Source organism: Pristis pectinata, chromosome 8 (assembly GCF_009764475.1).
Source record: "Pristis pectinata isolate sPriPec2 chromosome 8, sPriPec2.1.pri, whole genome shotgun sequence".
Taxonomy (NCBI): domain Eukaryota; kingdom Metazoa; phylum Chordata; class Chondrichthyes; order Rhinopristiformes; family Pristidae; genus Pristis; species Pristis pectinata.
The window spans coordinates 54,645,921-54,664,813 of NC_067412.1; the positions used below are offsets into that span (position 1 = coordinate 54,645,921).

General features: G+C 47.8%; 2 protein-coding genes across 2 annotated transcripts in view; one reads left to right on the forward strand and one right to left on the reverse strand.

Moving 5' to 3' along the window:
* Nucleotides 1-184, reverse strand: part of LOC127573626 (proteolipid protein DM alpha) — a 43,686-nt gene extending 43,502 nt beyond the window's left edge. Inside the window, exon 1 of the mRNA XM_052022012.1 lies at nucleotides 16-184. Coding sequence (XP_051877972.1) covers nucleotides 16-19 — 4 coding nt within the window. The 5' untranslated portion in view covers nucleotides 20-184. The remainder of the gene's footprint in view (nucleotides 1-15) is intronic.
* A 354-nt stretch (nucleotides 185-538) lies between these two features.
* LOC127573790 (glycine receptor subunit alpha-4-like) overlaps nucleotides 539-18,893 on the forward strand; it is an 82,316-nt gene continuing 63,961 nt past the window's right edge. The window contains exon 1 of the mRNA XM_052022295.1: nucleotides 539-989. Coding sequence (XP_051878255.1) covers nucleotides 539-989 — 451 coding nt within the window. The remainder of the gene's footprint in view (nucleotides 990-18,893) is intronic.

Sequence of the window (18,893 nt, forward strand, 5' to 3'; positions counted from 1 at the left end):
CCGACCCCCACTCACCCATCTCCACGCCGCTCACAATACTTTAAACCGCCGATCAAAGGGTCTCAACGCAACCTCTTGCTCACAACCTTCCTTCACACAGAACAACAGCAAAACCCAATCGAACAACTCCACTCCTCCCGGAGCCTTAAACCTGACTGGAATCTTTTAAAGACTCCGCTCCTGCCACACAGTACCAACAGGACACAGCCCAAACACAGCACCACCAGAACAGAACACCAGCAGAACACAGTCCCAGCAGAAGCCAGCCCAAACATAGCACCAACAGAACACTGCACCAAGAGAATGCAGTACAAAGGGAACACTGCACCAACGGAACACAGCACCAGCAGAACACAGCACCAACGGGACACAGCACCAACGGGACACAGCACCAGCAGAACACAGCACCAACGGGACACAGCACCAACAGAATGTAGTACAAATGGAACACAGCACCAATGGGACACAGCACCAACAGGACACAGCACCAGCGGGACACAGTACCAACTGAACACTGCACCAACAGAACCCAGTATCAATGGAACACAGCACCAACAAAACACAGCACCAAATGAACACAGCACCAACAGAACACTGCACCAACGGAACACTGCACCAACGGAACACAGCATCAACTGAACACTGCACCAACAGAACACAGCACCAACAGAATACTGAACCAACAGAAGACTGCACCAACGGAACACTGCACCAACGGAACACAGCATCAACTGAACACTGCACCAACGGAACACAGCACCAACGGAACACAGCACCAACGGAACACAGCACCAACGGAACACAGCACCAACGGAACACAGCACCAATGGAATACAGCACTAATGGAATACAGTACCAATGGAACACAGCACCAACTGAACACTGCACCGATCGACCACAGTACCAACAGAACACTGCACCAATAGATCACAGCACCAATGGAACACAGCACCAACTGAAAACTGCACCAATGGTACACAGCACCGATGGTACAGAGCACCGATGGTACAGAGCACTGATGGTACACAGCACTGATGGAACACAGCACCAACAGAACACAGCACCAACAGAACACTGCACCAACAGAATGCAGTACAGATGGAACACAGCATCAATGGAACACAGCACCAATAGATCACAGTACCAATGGAATACAGCACCAATGACACCGAGAGAACACAGCACCAACAGAACACAGCACCAATGGAACACTGTACCAATAGAATACAGCACCAACTGAACACTACACCGATAGATGACAGTACCAACAGAACACTGCACTGATAGATCACAGCACCAATGGAATGCAGCACCAATGAGACACAGCACCAATGGAACACAGCACCGACAGAATGCAGTACCAATGGAACACAGCATCAACTGAACATCGCTGCCACCTGCATTGCTCCATCTAAACACTGCACCAATAGCTATCTCAGTGTCCACAGGACACAACACTGTTCTCTCTTTAACCCATGCTTCCATATTCCTGTCCTACTATATGGCTATAACATTATACATCCACTTATCTGTCCGAGTCCTTGGTTCATCTGGCCTGGTCACAATACTCCTTGCATTCATGTAGCAGACTAACTCCCCTTTCTTCTCTGTTCTAGCCTTTGCTTCTTTTGCCCTCTTAGCTCTCACTAATTTTCTGCTGTCCATTTCTGACTCTGCTTTTTTCCCTTCTGAATCTTTGCTCAGCTTCCCACCCACCTGCCAAGCTGAGGTAAACAGCTACAAATCTGCCCAAGAAGAGACAGGTCATAATCCTGTTAAGGGGCAACCTGTGTGGCTGATACAAGTTCCCTCTTCCCCAGAACCGGTCCCAATGCCCCAGGATCTAAAGCCTCCCTCCTGCACCATCTTCCTAGCCACACATTCACCCACTCTGTCATCCAATCTCACTGGTGCATGGCACACTGTGAAATCCAGAAACTACTGCTCCTTCATCTCTTTCCCCCTTCCCTGAACTTCAGCCATCTCCCCATCATATTGTTGATGCTGACATCAACTTGGAACATTCACCCTCCTTCTCCAGAAACCTCTGCATCTGCTTATTGACCTTGGCACCAGGGAGGCAACATACCATCCTGGGATAAGATCTGTGATCACAGAACTCCCTTAATGACAGATTCCCCAGTAACTATTGCTGTCTTGATACTTTTCCCGCAGTGCTATGCTCTTGGCTCTGGCTACACTCCTGAGGGTAATCCTGTCTTTAATCAGTACTCAAACCTGAATACTGGTTAGAGGGAGAGAGGACACTCCTCAGGGTCTTCTGGACTACCTGCCTGCTGTTTTTCCTGTCTGTTCTGCAGTCCCCCTTCCCTCTCTGCCTGCTCTCTCCTGAACTGAGAGGTGACCACCTCCTGAAACATTCTCTCCACAAAACTCTCAGCCCCACAGATGGACCACAGTGACATAGCTGCTGCTCAAGCACCAAATTCCGGAGCTCGAGCACTACCTGCCCCTATGGTTATCCAGGACACAGCAAGCACCCTGCAGTTCCCACACAGCTCAGTGTGTGGACCCCATAGATCTGAGGTGGCCTGCCCTACCTCCATTTATTAGATTAACTCACTTAGCAAAAACAATTGGTTTAAAAACAAAAGTACTCACCAATGACCCACCAACTAGCTCCCTCCCTTGACAACCAGATAACCATTTCTTTCTTCCTGTGATATCACACCTTAATTTTCCTTCACTCCACATTGTCCCCTCTTTATTCTCTCTCTCTCTCTCTCTCTCTCTCTCTCTCTCTCTCTCTCTCTCTCTCTCTCTCTCTCTCTCTCTCTCTCTCTCTCTCTCTCTGTCTCTCTCTCTCTCTGTCTCTCTCTCTCTCTCTCTTCTCATGTATAGTACTCGAACAGCACCTGGCCCCACACTGTCCCAAACTCCTCCACTCAGCATGCTGACATGGTGAGTTCCATTCTCCACAGACCAGCACTCCATAGAACTGGAACAAAAAAAGGAAAAACTCAGCAGGTCGAGCAGCATCTGTTGAGGCAAAAGGTGTAAGTAAGCGTTTCGGGTCGAGACCCTGCATCTGGTCCATAGAACCTGACCCTGCTGATTTCTTCAAACTTTCCCAACCTCTCCTCACTGCTGGTGAGATCCTGGGATACCTCTAGACACATTCTTTGGCTTGAACTGTGGTACCCAAAACTGTCTGCAAGGCTTGACCAATGAGATGTGAGAATCATGATCTATTTGAGTCAATATTCTGTGCTCAGTTAAGTAATTCAAATACATTTTTATCCACTTTCCCACTCATCATACAACCCCTGTGTATTCACACATCTCTGCACATCTAATTTTCAAATCCCACTATTATAGTGTACTGTCTATCCACATAGCCTTTCCAAAGTTCAGAGTCCTCACTGAAATATATCAACCACGTTTCTGTCTACTTTATCATCGTCAGAGTCATAGAGTCACACAGCACAGAAACAGGCCCTTCGGCCCACCATGTCCATGCCTTCCTTTTTGCCCATCTACACTAATCCCATTTGCCCATATTAGGACCGTATCCTTCTGTGCCTTGCCTACTTGTGTCTGTCTGAATGCTTCTTAAACGTAATGATTGTATCTGATTCCACCACCTCCTCTAGCAGCATGTTCCAGATATCAACCTTCCTCTCACCTTAAATCTATACCCTTTTGTTTTTGATACCCCTACCATGGGAAAAAGATCCAATCTACCCTATTTATGCCTCACACGATTTTATATACTTCTATCAGGTCATCCCTCAGCCTCTTTCACTCCAGGAAAAACAAGCGCAGTGTATCCAATCTCTCCCCATAATCTCCTCTGCATTCTGGAGCCTAAACCTTTCTCTCAGGATCTGTTGCTGTGCCAAGCTGTGAATAGTCTGCAGATTTCAGAGGACATGCAGATTGTTGCTGCACTGTCCCTTCCTGAATGCCCTCTGTTGTTCTGTTACTAGCCTGCCTGCATCGTCCTTCCCACCCAGTCCCTCATTATATCACTAAAACTGACTCATCACAGGGAGGCAACTTTTCCACGAACTGAACTAAACTGAATCATGTTGGGTCACTTTTGGCCAGAGTTTCTACACAGATCTATGACTTGGACACTAGTCCAGCACACAAGCCCTTGCTCTGGGTTGTATTCCGACACTCATGAACCTTGCTCTAGATTGGGCAATGACACATACCCCCTCGTTCTGGACTGGATTATACAAGGGAAGATACAAGGTGACAGAAACACAACCCTCTGATCTGGACTGTGCAATGATCCACACCCTCTGTTCTGCACTGGACTGTACAATGACACGTACTTTCTGTTCCAGACTGCACAATGAAACACATGCCCTTGTTCTGGGTGACAGTGAAACTCTGTGCAACACACAGTGTCATGTAGAAGGATGCAAACAATCCCAAGACTGGGACTGACAATCTGGACATCAGTCTAAATCCCTCATCTTATATTTAGCAATACAGTAGGAGGCCATTTGGCCCACTAGATCCATGCCTGCTCCCATGAAGCAATTCCATCGGTCCCACTCCCTTATTCTCCTGCAGCCATGCAGCTCATTCTCTTTCACACACGCCCACCCACTCCCTTTGCATTGTTTTTTGCCACTAACCTACACTAGGGATAATTTACAGCAGCCAACGAACCCACCAACTCACCTTTGGGATGTGGGAGGTAACCAGAGAATCTGGAGGAAACCCAACACTCCCAGGGAGAAGGTGCAAACTCCACACAGATGGGACAGGAGATCAGAATCAAACCTAGAGCTGGGAGAAAGCTGTACCACCATACCACAGCTGGGGAATCGAAATTCAGTTCATTAAAGTAAGATTGTCAATGAAAAGTTAAAGACTACCCTCAACCACACTACACCATCACTGGACCTTAGGGAATGAAGCCAGTCAGGTGAACAGAGTGTCAGTGGGGGAGCATTTTGGAGATAGTGACCATACCTCTGACCATATTTCAAAGTGGATGTAGATAAAGACAGGGATGGACCAGGAATAAAGGTCTTAAAATGGGAGAATGCCAATTGCATTAAAATAAGACAGGACCGGGCAAAGGTAGACCTGGAGCATTTACTTTCAGCGAAGTCTATATCTGTACAGTGAGAAGCATTCAAAGGAGAAATAGTGAGAGATCAGGGCTAACATAAGGTGAAAGCAAGTAGTTACAAGTACAGGGAGCCCTGGATGTCATAGGATATCGAAGGCTGGATACAGAGGTAAACAGAAGCATATGACAGGTATATAGAGATCTAATGACAGGTGAGGTCTGAGAATATAGCAAGTGTAGGGAGATGATTAAAAAGGAAATTAGGAAGGCAAAATATTACTGGCAGACAGGATTAAGGTAAATCCAAAGGCACTTTATAAGTATATTAAGGGCAAAAGAACAACCAGGGAAAGTATGGAGCCTATTAAGGACAACAAAGGCAATCTGTATCTGAAGCCAGAAGATATAGGTGAGGTTCTAACTACACTACAGCCCCAAGAATGGTAGATTCCTAGGAAGTATTGAAGAAAAGCAGGACCTTGGTGTTAAAATGTCCAATGATCTTTGAACATGGCAACTCAGGTAGATAATGTGGTTAAGAAGGCATATCGGATACAAGCCTTCGTTACTTGGGGCATTGAATACAAGAGCAAGAAGGTTATGCTTCAACTTTATAAAACATTGGTCAGAGATCAGCTGGAGCACTGTGTGCAGCTCTGGTCAGCGCATGTAGGAAGGACGTGATAGTGCTGGACAGGGTGCAGAGAAGATTCACCAGGATGTTACCAAGGTCAGAGAAGGACAACTACAAAGAGAGGCTGGAGAGGTTAGGTCTGTTTTCCCAGGAGAGGAGGAAGTTAGGAGGGGATATGACCGAGGTATATAAAGTTACGAGGGCTATAGATAGGGTAGACTGCAGGAAACTCTTCCTCTTTTCAGAGGTAGACAAAACTAGGGGACATAAATTTAGGATAAGCGGGAAGAGATTTAGTGGGGATAGGAGGGGGGACGTTTTCACCCAGAGGGGTGAGTAACTGGACTCTGCTTCCTCCACTCTTGGAGAGAGTAAATTCTCTGCTCCAGACAGCTGTGGATGCTCAGCCTGTGAATGTATTCAAAGCTGATAAACTACGGGGAAAATCCAGGGTTATGGGGATCGGGCAGGATAGTGTTGAAACCTCTGGAGCATGCAAAGAGACCATGACAGTAATCAGATCAGCAAGGTCTCAGTGCCGATGCCAGAGGTCATGTGGTCCACTTCTATTCTATTTCTTATGCTCCCATTGCATCAAGCATTCAAGAAGGTTGCGGTAGGGGGCACTTGCTTTCTTCGAGCCTCATTCTTCCTCTTCACTTACAATGTTACCATGGTGTCTTATTTTATTGGCCTCCTCAATACAAACTCTTTGTGACTGGACACATGCTACAGACAAATAAAACTTCACCAGGCTGCATTGAAACAGATACCATGGAAACAAGAGCAAAAGGAACTCTGGGGAGTTCATTTCCATGCCATTAGCTGTTAACTCTTTCTTGTCAAACCAATGATTGCATGGTTAACTGAGAGCCCTGTGATCTTGAAACTAATGTGCAGCTAGTAGAGCCACTGCCTCACAGTGCCAGAGAGCTGGATTCGATCCTGACCTTGGGCGCTGTCTGTGTGGAGTTTGCACATTCTCCCTGTTACCACGTGGGTTTCCTCCGGGTGTTCTGGCTTCCTCCCACATTTCAACGACATGCGGGTCAGTAGGTTAGTTGGTCATTGTAAATTGTCACTATGTGTAGGTGAGTGGGAGAATCTGGGGGGAGTTAATGCGAATGTGGGGAGAATTTAAAAAATTAATGTAGGATTATTGTAAATGAGTGGTTGATGGTGGGCACGGACTTTGTGAGCTGAAGGGCCTGTTTTCATGCTCTATGACATTATGACAGCTATTAAGAAACACTGACTTTGTTTTTTTAGGAATTCAGGGTAGACGTTGTTAATACACAAGGAACTGGCTAACAGTTAACGAAAACCAATAGGTGTTCTTGAGAAAAGTTCCATCAGGCAGGGGAGAACTGGAAATTTCATGTTGGGACATCTCAATAATTTTTATCAAAGACATGGATTCAATGCAAAGAGGTTCAACTTACAGGCGATCTAAAACCCAAAGGGGTCGTCCTACCAGAGGAAGCAGCCCAGAAGTTGCAAGGGCATTGGTGAAAATGTGTAAATGTGAAGAACAATGGAAATTAATGCCAGAGGATGTAAAATATTTTCAGAAAGGAAGGAACATTTCTGTCTTCTATGAATGGTATCGAGTGAGGGACGATGAACAAGAACTCCCTTAAAATGGTGTCACAGGATCTTTCTGTGCACCTGGGAGGGTAGGGCCTTGATTTGACATCCCCTCTAAAGGAGAGAGCTCCAACAGTGGAGTGCCATCAGTAATGGAACACCAGGTTAGATTTGTATGCTCCTGTATCCAGTGGGAGACTCGACCCCAGAGGTTTGTGACACAGTGTTACTAACTTGGTATCAAATAAATCCTTTGTGTTGTAACCCCATGTGCCAGAAGCCACTCACATCCCTGACTGTGAGACCTTTTGGACCAACGTCCTCCTGGTTTTGGAACCTGTCGCACCCTGCTGCAGACTGCTCGGTGTGCGCAGGAGCAGCCACAGTCTGTGGGACATGGGACAATGCACGGGCAACCAACTGCCTGTCACAGAGGGCTCACTATGTCGATTTGCGGTGGCTGGGGAGAGCAGTTGTCCTGGAAGGAGAGGTTCAGTAGACTGAGCCTGTACTACCTGGAGTTTAGAAGAGTGAGAAGTGATCTTATTGAAACATAATGAAGGTTTAAGAACATAGAAGATAGAACAGGAACAGGCCCTTCAGCCCACCATTTCTGTGCCAACCATAATCCCACTCTGACTAATCCCACCTGCCTACACATGGCCTGTATCCCTCTACTACCTGGAGACAAGATGTAGAGTAGTTCTTTCCCCAGGGGTCCCAGTCTCATGGAAGTGGGACAGCCATTTGGGACTGGGATTGAAGAACTTTCTTCACCCAGAGTTTGGGGGAACTTTGGAAATCTTGACCCAAGAGGGCTGTCGAAGCTTGGTGGCTGAGTTTACTCAGGACAGAGTTTGATAGATTTTTGGATTTTTAAGGGAATCAAGGGACATGGGGTTAGAGCAGGAAAGTGACACTGAGGTAAAAGATCAGCCATGATCGCACTGAACAGTGGAGCAGGAACGAGGGGCCAAATCCTGAAAGGTGGGTGATGGGTGAGAAGGGGAGGCACAGTGAGAAGGGCACAGAACAGGTCCAGTTCTAATTCACTACTACCACAGAGGATGCCAGCAGAAGACAGGCATCATTCCCCTCGGTCACAGGGACTGACCACCACAGAAGGCCAGGATGACCAGAGATGGCTCTCCAGCCATCTCGCATCTTCAGGACAGGAGGCACCAGAGGACAGTAGAGTTCACAAGTGTTGAAACATCAGAGATAGGGACCTCCCAGCTACCTGGTCCCACAGTGAAACACCAGGCGCCCTTGTGTCATAGACCGTGGTGCCATGGCAACACAGCAACTGGACCACTCCCATCTTCACAATGTTGGTGACTGTTTACATACTCGGGCCATTGTGAAGACATGCCTTTTATCTCCACCAATCCCTTCTTGAAATCAATCACTACTGACAATGTATAGGTCTAACATACAGAGATATCCAAAGCCCCTTAAAAAACCAATAAGCACTCAATTCCTGTGAAATACCAATGGATATAATACTCTTGTTATCTTCCTTTTCTATTCAGAACTTTGGAAATAGCACAGGGCACATTAACTGACCAGAACCATAGGTTTATCTCTGGGGTAATGAAACACCCTCTGAGTATCCGTGTGCAGTGTTACTGACCCTGTCAACCATCGGCGTATGTGGACATCTGTCTACTATCTCATCTAAACCAGTGATCTGGAGTTGGTTTCCTTGAGGTCACCCTTAGCACTGGAACAAACCAAACCCAAGTCACAAAACTCTGACCACAGTGCACTGGCGCTCACTTTGACCTGAAGACTGCAGTCTTTAATGATGATGATCATTGTCCAATGCATCTCCTCCATTTTCCAACACAGTTTACTCTTGATTATTTCCACTCATTGAACATCCAATCATTGCTAAAACAATGGCCTCTCTGCTCGCTGGAGAGCCATCATCCCCACATCCCTTCAATGATCCATCCTTGGCCCTCTCCTGTTTACCACCTCCTTGCCAGTAATAAAGTAATGAGGTTCAGCTCAATCTGATGGGAGTCAGGTCCCTTTGCCAAAGACCAATCCGGCATCTCTAGCAGCCTGGTCCTGAAACACCAACAGATGGGTCTCAACAGGAAAATTAATGTTGAAGTCCTTAAGGACCCCACAAGCAACTCCTTATGGACCACCTGACAACCTTCAATGGCAGGAGATGTGGAGAGTCTACGGTGACTGCAGTACCATGAAATCCACTGTCCTTTGCACCTGAGAAGAGACTCTGGCTTCTCTCCCAGAAAGTACAAGGATTGGATTGTTGACAATGTCCAGGAGATTCAGGAGTGGAATGTTCCTGGATTGGAAACTCCAGCACTTCTCGAGGCAAAATTACCTGAAAGCAGAGGTCCAGCTGAACACCCATGCCCTGAAAAATGGTGGAGAGAGGGCAGGAGGGGCAGAAACTCACCCTAAACCACACCACCTGAGATTCTTCAGCAATGGCAAGACCATCCACACCCAAACACCAAAGACCCACCTGGCTGAGACCTAAGAACAAGAATAAATTCATTAAAAACAGAGTCAGAGAGATACAGCACAGAAACAGGCCATTTGCCCCACTGAGTCCATACTGACCCATTTACATTAATCATACATTAATACTATTTTACTCTCCCCACATTCCCATCTACCCCCAGATTCTACCCCTCACCTACACACTAGGGGCAATTTACAGTGGCCAGTTAACCCAGAAACATGCACGCCTTTGGGATGTGGGAGGAAGCCGGAGCACTCAGGGAACCCGCAGAGTCGCAGGGAGAACATGCAAACTCTACACAGACAGTGCCAGAGGTTAGGGTTGAACCTGTGTCACTGGCTCTGTGAGGCAGCAGCTCCACCCACTGATCTAGTGTGCAAGGCAGTCAGCTCCCGCTGTCGAAGCATTTCCAAGAACTCCTCAGCCAGGTCTGAACTTGACATGAGTGCCTTTGGCTCCAACTTGCAGCAAACTGTATCAGAATCAGGTTTATTATCACTGACATATGTCGTGAAATTTGTTGTTTTGCGGCAGCAGTACAGTGCAAGACACAAAAATTACTACAAGTTACCAATAAGCAAATAAATAAATAGTGCAAAAGAGGAATCATGAGGTAGAGTTCATGCATTGATGGATCTTTTGTGGGCATGGAAATGTGACTCTATGACTCTAAGTCTGGTGTATTCAGGCCCTTTCCCATGCCCAGTCTACGCACACATCTTCTGAAGGCTTGGTGGGGGGGGCGGGGGGGGGGGGGGGAGGGAAAGAGGTCATTTCTGTGTTTTATCTCCACAGATGAACCGCATTGAATCTGAGGACTCGTTACAGTGGGTCAAGTTCCATGTCAATTGAACAGCTCTGGATCTCATGGTTCACCATGCACCTGACGCAGAAGGCATCAGCTGCATTGTTGCAGTATCCTTTGACAGAGGAGGCGTGACCTTGGAGTTGTGTCAGTTGGGGTCTGCCCACCCGATACACTTGGTGGAGCCACCCCGGCCTAGGTGATGAGTTTCTCCCTCACTGAATTACCAAAGAGGAATGTGTCAAACCAGGGTAAAACTTTGCACAAACCTGCCTTACACCTGGGCACTGCCTTCTGCAGAGATCGCAGAATGGCTGCAATACTTTACACTGGAGCCCCTTCCCCTGCAAAGACACCCAGTTAGCAGAGAATGAGAAAAAACAGATAGGAAAGTTTGGCTCTGAATGACCTTGGCTATTCAGCTGGAGTGGGCATCTTAGAAAAACATATTAAGCTGAACGAGTGTTGTTTCAGTTTAATGATGAAACTGTTCCAACTTAAACCTCGGACCTGGGCTACTCCCTGAAGGTAACAGCACAGGATATTCTGCAGATCTATTCACACTGGAAGAGAACAGGTTGTTCACCAGCTCCCAGACTCAGCACACTGAGCAGAGCTCAGCAACACCTGGGGTCCCTGCTCTGTGGCTCGATCGCATTCTGCATCAAACCAAACCCAGCGGTCAAAAACTTCCGTTCCGGATCAACAGGAGGCAGACAACACTCAGATAAGAACCCTCTCCTGAGACCCTCACCAGGAGCAGCGCAGACTGTCAGGCACCCGGATATCACACAGTCACGGCTCATTCCAGGAGACCGGATTGTATGATATCCAGCTGCCTCTCAGTCTCACCAGCAGAGGGGAGCATTACCCACAGGATGAGCACGGGCCCAGCCCTCCACTGAGGAAGCGCACCTCCTGCTGACCACAGACCGTCCTGACAGTATTGGCACAGGGTATCAGCACGGTCACCCCCCCAAGGGTAACAGCATGGACTGAGAGAGAGAGAGAGAGAGACAGAGACAGAGACAGAGAGAGACAGAGAGAGACAGACAGACAGAGAGTAGTTCATATAGGGGGTGGTGGGTGTCTGGAACTCAGTGCCAGATACATAGATAGGGTGCATAAGGAGCAGAGATAGGATTACTGCGCATAGTCATTTTCCCAGGGTTGGGGCATCGAGAACTAGAGGGCATAGGTTTAAGGTGAGAGGGAACCTGAGGGGCAACTTTTTCACCCAGGGAGTGCTCAGTATAAGGAATGAGCTGCCAGAGGAAGTGACTTAGGCAGGTACATTAAAAACATTTAAAAAGTACTTGGACAGGTACATGGATAAGGAAGGTTTAGAGGGATATGGGCCAAACATGGGCAAATGAGACTAGCTTAGATGGGAATCTTAGTCAGCATGGACCAGTTGGGCCGAAGGGCCTGTTTCCGTGTTGTATGACTCCATGACAGTGGGGTTGACAGAAACCCTCCCACTTACACTCAGGTGCCAGGGTCCGGGATGTTTCTGACCGCGTCCAAGATATCCTGAAGGGGGAGGGAGAACAGCCAGAGGTCATGGTACATATTGGTACCAACGACATAGGTAGGGAAAGGAATGAGGTCCTGAAAAGAGACTATAGAGAATTAGGAAGGAAGTTGAGAAGCAAGACCTCAAAGGTAGTAATTTCCAGATTACTGCCTGTGCTAAGCGACAGTGGGTATAGGAATAGAATGTTGAAGGAGGTTAAATGTGTGGTTGAGGGATTGGAGTAAGGAGCAGGGATTCAGTTTTCTGGATCACTGGGGCCTCTTTTGGGGCAGGTATGACCTGTTCAAAGAGGACTGGTTGCACTTGAATCCCAGGGGGACCAACATACTGGCGGGGAGGTTTGCTAAGGCTACTGGGGAGATTTTAAACTAGACTTGTTGGGGGGTGGGATCCGTACTGGAGAGGCTGGGGAAGAGGTGTTTGGCTCTCAAATAGAGGAAGCTAGGAGTAAGTACCATAGGCAGGTGATAGAGAAAGGAAGTGTTCAGACAGGCTTGAGATGTGTCTATTTTAATGCAAGGAGTATTGTGAACAAGGCGGATGAACTTAGAGCTTGGATCAATACTTGGAGCTATGATGTGGTGGCCATTACAGAGACTTGGATGACCCCGGGGCTGGAATGGTAGATTCAAGTGCCGGGTTTTAGATGTTTCAGGAAGGACAGGGAGGGAGGCAAAAGAGGTGGGGGAGTGGCACTATTGATCAGAGATAGTGTCACAGCTGCGGAAAAGGTGGACGTTGTGGAGGGATTGTCTACGGAGTCTCTGTGGGTGGAGGTTAGGAGCAGGAAGGGGTCGATAACTTTACTGGGTGTTTTTTTATAGGCCGCCTAATAGTGACAGGGTTATTGAGGAGCAGATAGGGAAGCGGATCCTAGAAAGGTGTGAGAATAACAGAGTTGTTGTGATGGGGGATTTTAATTTCCCAAACATCGACTGGCATCTCCAGACAGTGAGGGGTTTAGATTCGGTGGAGTTTGTTAGGTGTGTTCAGGAAGGGTTCTTGACACAGTATGTAGATAGAACTACAAGAGGAGAGGCTGTGCTTGCTTTGATATTGGGAAATGAACCTGGTCAGGTGTCAGATCTCTCAGTGGGTGAACATTTTGGTGATAGTGATCATAATTCTATCTCCTTTACATTAGCACTGGAGAGAGATAGGAACAGACAGACTAGAAAGGCGTTTACTTGGAGTAAAGGGAATTATGAGGCTCTCAGGCAGGAAATTGGAAGATTAAATTGGGAACAGATGTTGTCTGGGAAAAGTACGGAAGATATGTGGCAAATATTCAGGGAGTTCTGCACAGACATGTTCCGATGAGACAGGGGAGTCACGAGAGGATACAGGAACCGTGGTGTACGAAGGCTATAGTAAATCTAGTCAAAAGAAAAAGAAAAACATACAAAAGGTACAGAGAGCTAGGTAATGTTAGAGATCTGGAGGAGTACAAGGCTAAGAGGAAGGAACTTAAGAAAGAAATTAGGAGAGCCAGAAGGGGACATGAGAAGGCCTTGGCGGGCAGGATTAAGGAAAACCCCAAGGCGTTCTACAAGTATGTGAAGAGTAAGAGCATAAGACGCGAAAGCATAGGGCCTATCAAGTGCAGAAGTGGGAAAGTGTGTATGGATCCGGAAGAAATAGCGAAGGTACTTAATGAATACATCAGTATTCACTACGGAAAAAGATCTGGGGGATTGTAGTGGGGACTTGCAGCGGCCTAAAAAGCCTGAGCATGTAGATATTAGAAAAGAAGTGGTGCTGGAACTTTTGGAAAGCATCAAGTTAGATAAGTCGCCGGGACCAGATGAGATGTACCCCAGCTTGCTGTGGGAGGCGAGGGAGGAGATTGTGGAGCCTCTGACAATGGTCTTTGCGTCGTCGATGGAGACAGGAGAGGTTCCGGAAGATTGGAGGGTTGCGGATGTTGTTCCCTTATTCAAGAAGGGGAGTAGGGAGAGCCCAGGGAATTATAGACCGGTGAGTCTCACCTCAGTGGTTGGTAAGCTGAAGGAGAAGATCCTGAGAGGCAGGATTTATGAACATTTGGAGAGGTATAATATGATTAGGAATAGTCAGCATGGCTTTGTCAAGGGCAGGTCCTGCCTTACGAGCCTGATTGAATTTTTTGAGGATGTGACTAAGCACATTGATGAAGGGAGAGCAGTAGATGTAGTGTATATGGATTTCAGCAAGGCGTTTGATAAGGTACCCCATGCAAGGCTTATGGAGAAGGTGAGGAGACATGGGATCCAAGGGGACATTGCATTGTGGATCCAGAACTGGCTGGCCCACAGAAGGCAAAGGGTGGTTGTTGAAGGGTCATATTCTGAGTGGAGCTCGGTGACCAGTGGTGTAGCTCAGGAATCTGTACTGGGACCCTTTCTCTTTGTGATTTTTATAAATGACCTGGATGAGGAAGTGGAGGGGTGGGTTAGTAAGTTTGTGGATGACACCAAGGTTGGGGGTGTTGTGGATAGTTTGGAGGGCTGTCAGAGGTTACAGAGGGACATAGATAGGATGCAGAGTTGGGCTGAGAAGTGGCAGATGCAGTTCAACCCAGATAAGTGTGAAGTTGTTCATTTTGGTAGGTCAAATATGTTGGTGGAATATAGTATTAATGGTAGGACTCTTGGCAGTGTGGAGGATCAGAGGGATCTTGGGGTCCGAGTCCATAGGATGCTCAAAGCGGCTGCACAGGTTAACTCTGTGGTTAAGAAGGCATATGGTGTATTGTCCTTCATCAATCGGGGAATTGAATTTAGGAGCCGAGAGGTAATGTTGCAGCTATGTAGGACCCTTGTCATACCCCACTTGGAGTATTGTGCTCAGTTCTGGTCGCCTCACTACAGGAAAGATGTGGAAGCCATAGGGAGGGTGCAGAGGAGATTTACAAGGATGCTGCCTGGATTGGGGAGCATGCCTTATGAAAGCAGGCTGAGGGAACTCGGCCTTTTCTCCTTGGAGAGATGGAGGATGAGGGGGGACCTGATAGAGGTGTATAAGATGATGAGTGGTATTGATCGGGTGGATAGTCAGAGGCTTTTCCCCAGGGCTGAAATGGTGGCCACAAGAGGACATAGGTTTAAGGTGCTGGGGAGTAGATATAGAGGAGATGTCAGGGGTAAGTTTTTTACTCAGAGAGTGGTGAGTGCGTGGAATGGGCTGCCGGAAACAGTGGTGGAGGCGGGTACGATAGGGTCTTTCAAGAGACTGTTAGATAGGTACATGGAGCTGAGTAAAATAGAGGTCTATGGGTAAGCCTAGTAATTTCTAGGGTAGGGACATGTTTGGCACAGCTTTGTGGGCCGAAGGCCCTGAATTGTGCTGTAGTTTTTCTATGTTTCTACACGGGACTTGTGTGTGTCTACTTGAAGAGCCGTCCCCCTTAGGGCCACAGGATCATTGCTGAATGGGGTATTATACTGGTGGATCTTGCTCAAACAGCACAACAGATCTGATGGGCTGAATGGCCTCATTCTGCCCATAACAAGTCTGGGCACTCAAAGACAAAACTCACAAGAGAAGTAATGAACGGCCCAGAGTGTTCTAAATGGCACCGATGATCCTTAAAGGAACCTGGGGTTGTGTGCTAGCTGACAGCTGGGAGATTTTAGAATTGTAGAGTTGTGCAGCAGAGAAATAGGCCCTTCGGCCCACCAAGTCCATGCTGACCATCAACCACCCATTCACACTAACCCTACACTAATCCTATTTTATTCTCCCCACATTCCTATCAACTCCCCCCAGATTCTCTCACCCACCCACACACTGGGGTCAATTTACAGCAGCCAATTAACCCACCAACCCGCACGTCTTTGGGATGTGGGAAGAAACCGGAGCCAGGAGCATACCTGCCCTTCACAAGACCCTGCGACAGTCCCTTGAAATAGCGGAGCCATACGCTGCAGCTGTGGTGACACTGCTGGGAGCTGGGTGGCTGATCAACAGCAAAGGTGCACCTTGACACAGCTTCCACTTCACAACAGCAGCCTACCTCAAGTGAAACCCAGAACTAAAATTGGCAAATAACTCACACTTACCTGTGTACTGGACTATAAAACACTTGCAGTATCCAATGTCACCTGCCCTCCTCTCTGCCTTACTTTCCCTGGGTATCTCAACCTAAACCATTAATAAGTCAAAGTCAAGGTCAAGTTTATTGTCATACTCACAAGTACACGTATGCACAGGTGCAATGAAAAACTTACTTGCAGCAGCATCACAGGCACATAGCATCATATAAGCAGCATTCACAAGAAAAAAAACATAAATTAAACATAAATTATACACAAGCATGCCATGGACAAGCATGCAGATAAACTCACACCACCTCATTGCTGCCTGATTTTCCCCCCTTCCCACCCCCATCTCAACAGGGCTGACTTGGGTGGCAGATTCATTAATTGAAGTCCTGCGACAAAATTTGGATCCAGCCCCATTTAGAGGTCCTCAAGTTGGGACAGCCTCAAGAAACTCTGGCTCCCCATCACCGGACACAGAGGGAAGGGAAAATAAGAATGTAAGGAATGATCCACCATTCATCAAGAATATGGCTGACCTACCTCAGTGACACATTCCCACACTATCACCATATCCCTTGATTCCTTTATATTCAGAAATATTCTTGAAAGAACTCAGTGACTGAGACTCTACAGCCCTCCAGATTAGAGAATTTTCACTGCCCACCACCCTCTGAGTGATATATGTATGACACTAAGAACTGAGTTGACCTCGTGGTATAGCATTGATACATTGTTGTACCAAACACTGCTGTTTAGCAGAGAGTCACTGTTTTCAATAGAGGATGTTCTGTTGATATTTGCAAGAGACTGCGGTGATGTCCATATCACCCACACCAAGACAAGTGCTGATGACCGCTGGACTGACTACTGCTTGACTTGCTCTGTTGTCTCCATTAGCTTGGCCTCAAGACAACAGCAGCAATAGGAACACTGCAGCAAGAGAACGAATGTTGATGGTCTCAAAGGCAATGCAGAGATAGCCCTTCCCAAACTACCTCGTGGGCAACCTGACAACCTGCGACCAACCAGAGGCACAGTGTGTCTACTGTGTCTGGAGTGATCTGGACTCCACCAATGAGCACCTGTGAGGAGACTTTTGGCTCCTTCTCCAGAAACCACCAGGGCTGGTTTGATGAGAAAGACCAGGAAATAACTGATCAAAAACCCTTGGAGTTCTTAGACTGAAAATTCCACCACACCTCGAGAGGAGAATTCAGCTTTGCAGGTGCCTGAAGACCAAGGTCCAACAGAAAGCCTGTAACCTAAGGAACAGAAACTGCATGGAAGGAGCACAGGAGATCCGAGGCCTCATTGTAAACCACACCATCCATGGATTCCCCAGCGCTGACCTTCACTCCATTCCAGAGCAAGGTTGTCGTTCCAACCTCGCCACCACCCCAGACTGACATAAAGCCACAAACCAACTGAAACCAACAAGACCTCAGGGACAGACAGAATCCAGCTGAAGTTCTGCGACCCGGTGAAGAGGAATTTCAGTGACATGGATCACAGCCGGATTTCCCACATCATGCAGAGGAGGTGGTGTAATTGTGACCAGGAGGAGACAGTAACTCCAGAGGGAGTCTCTCCAAAGGGGATTCCCTGTCCTCTGTCACATAGGAAGTCATTGCCAGAGTCCCCCTCAGCCGTCTCATCCCAGTGGGTGGTGACCCCTGAGTCACAGTGTGGAATGTGTCCATCTACCTCTGGGTGTGTGGTTGTGTGGAGAGCTGTCTGACTCGCGCTGTGTGTGTGGGTGTTTCTGGGTGTGTGGGGGTTGTCTGTGCATGGGTGTGTCAGTGTGTCTGCGTGTGTGGAGGTGTCACTGGGTGTGTGGGTGTGTCTGTGTGTGGGGGGGTGGTGTCTCTGGGTGTGTGGAGGTCTCTGAGTGTGTGGTGTGTATCTCTGGGTGTGTGGTGAGCTGTTGTCTGAGCCTCTGTGTGTCGCACCACACTGGCATACAGCACACTGTGCACCAGCTCTCACTGTGACCCGTCTGGTCCAGTCGCTGCACCACTCCTCCCTCACTGCTTCAAGCTCCAGAGGGAGTGACACCCTGGGCTGACTTCTGCTGACACCTGACGTCTTCTATCCAGTGTGTGGGGAGAGGTCCTGTCCCCATCACACAACCTCTCCTCCTCAAGCAGACTAACCCATCCGGTTCCCAGTACTGCTCAGATAACCTGGAGGCACAAACACTACTCTCCTCTTTGCTGCCCTCTGTGGGAGTTGAGGCCGGCAGAGATCAGCCACGATCACATTGAATGGTGGAGCAGGGTCAAGTTACCTGGTGACCTACTCCTCCTATTTTCTTGTGTCATCTCTACACGTCCACATCTCAGTACTGGCCTCGGTGACGCGTCTTCATGGGGAGGGCAGGTAACCGGCAGGAACCCTGGTGTGACTGCAGGATTGGACACAGGCAGTTGCATTGAACTCAGTGATAGACCATAGCATCTCATGCTGTATCCCTGATATTTAAACGTCCAACCTCTCCGCTGCACTGTCAGAGAGGTACAAGTCTAAAGCCCCAATCCTATTGCACTGGCCTGAGTTGGAATAAGTGAGCTGTGCAGCTTTATACAGTAGTCCAGAGGAATTTCAAGTCACTTATGTTGCAAATAAGATCACCTATCATACTTTAAGCTCTAGTGAATGTAGGCTAATCTATCAGTAAAAGGAAACTCCCCCATCCAATGAAGCAAGCTAGTGAACCCTTGCTCCACATTTATGAAGGATATTCTTCACT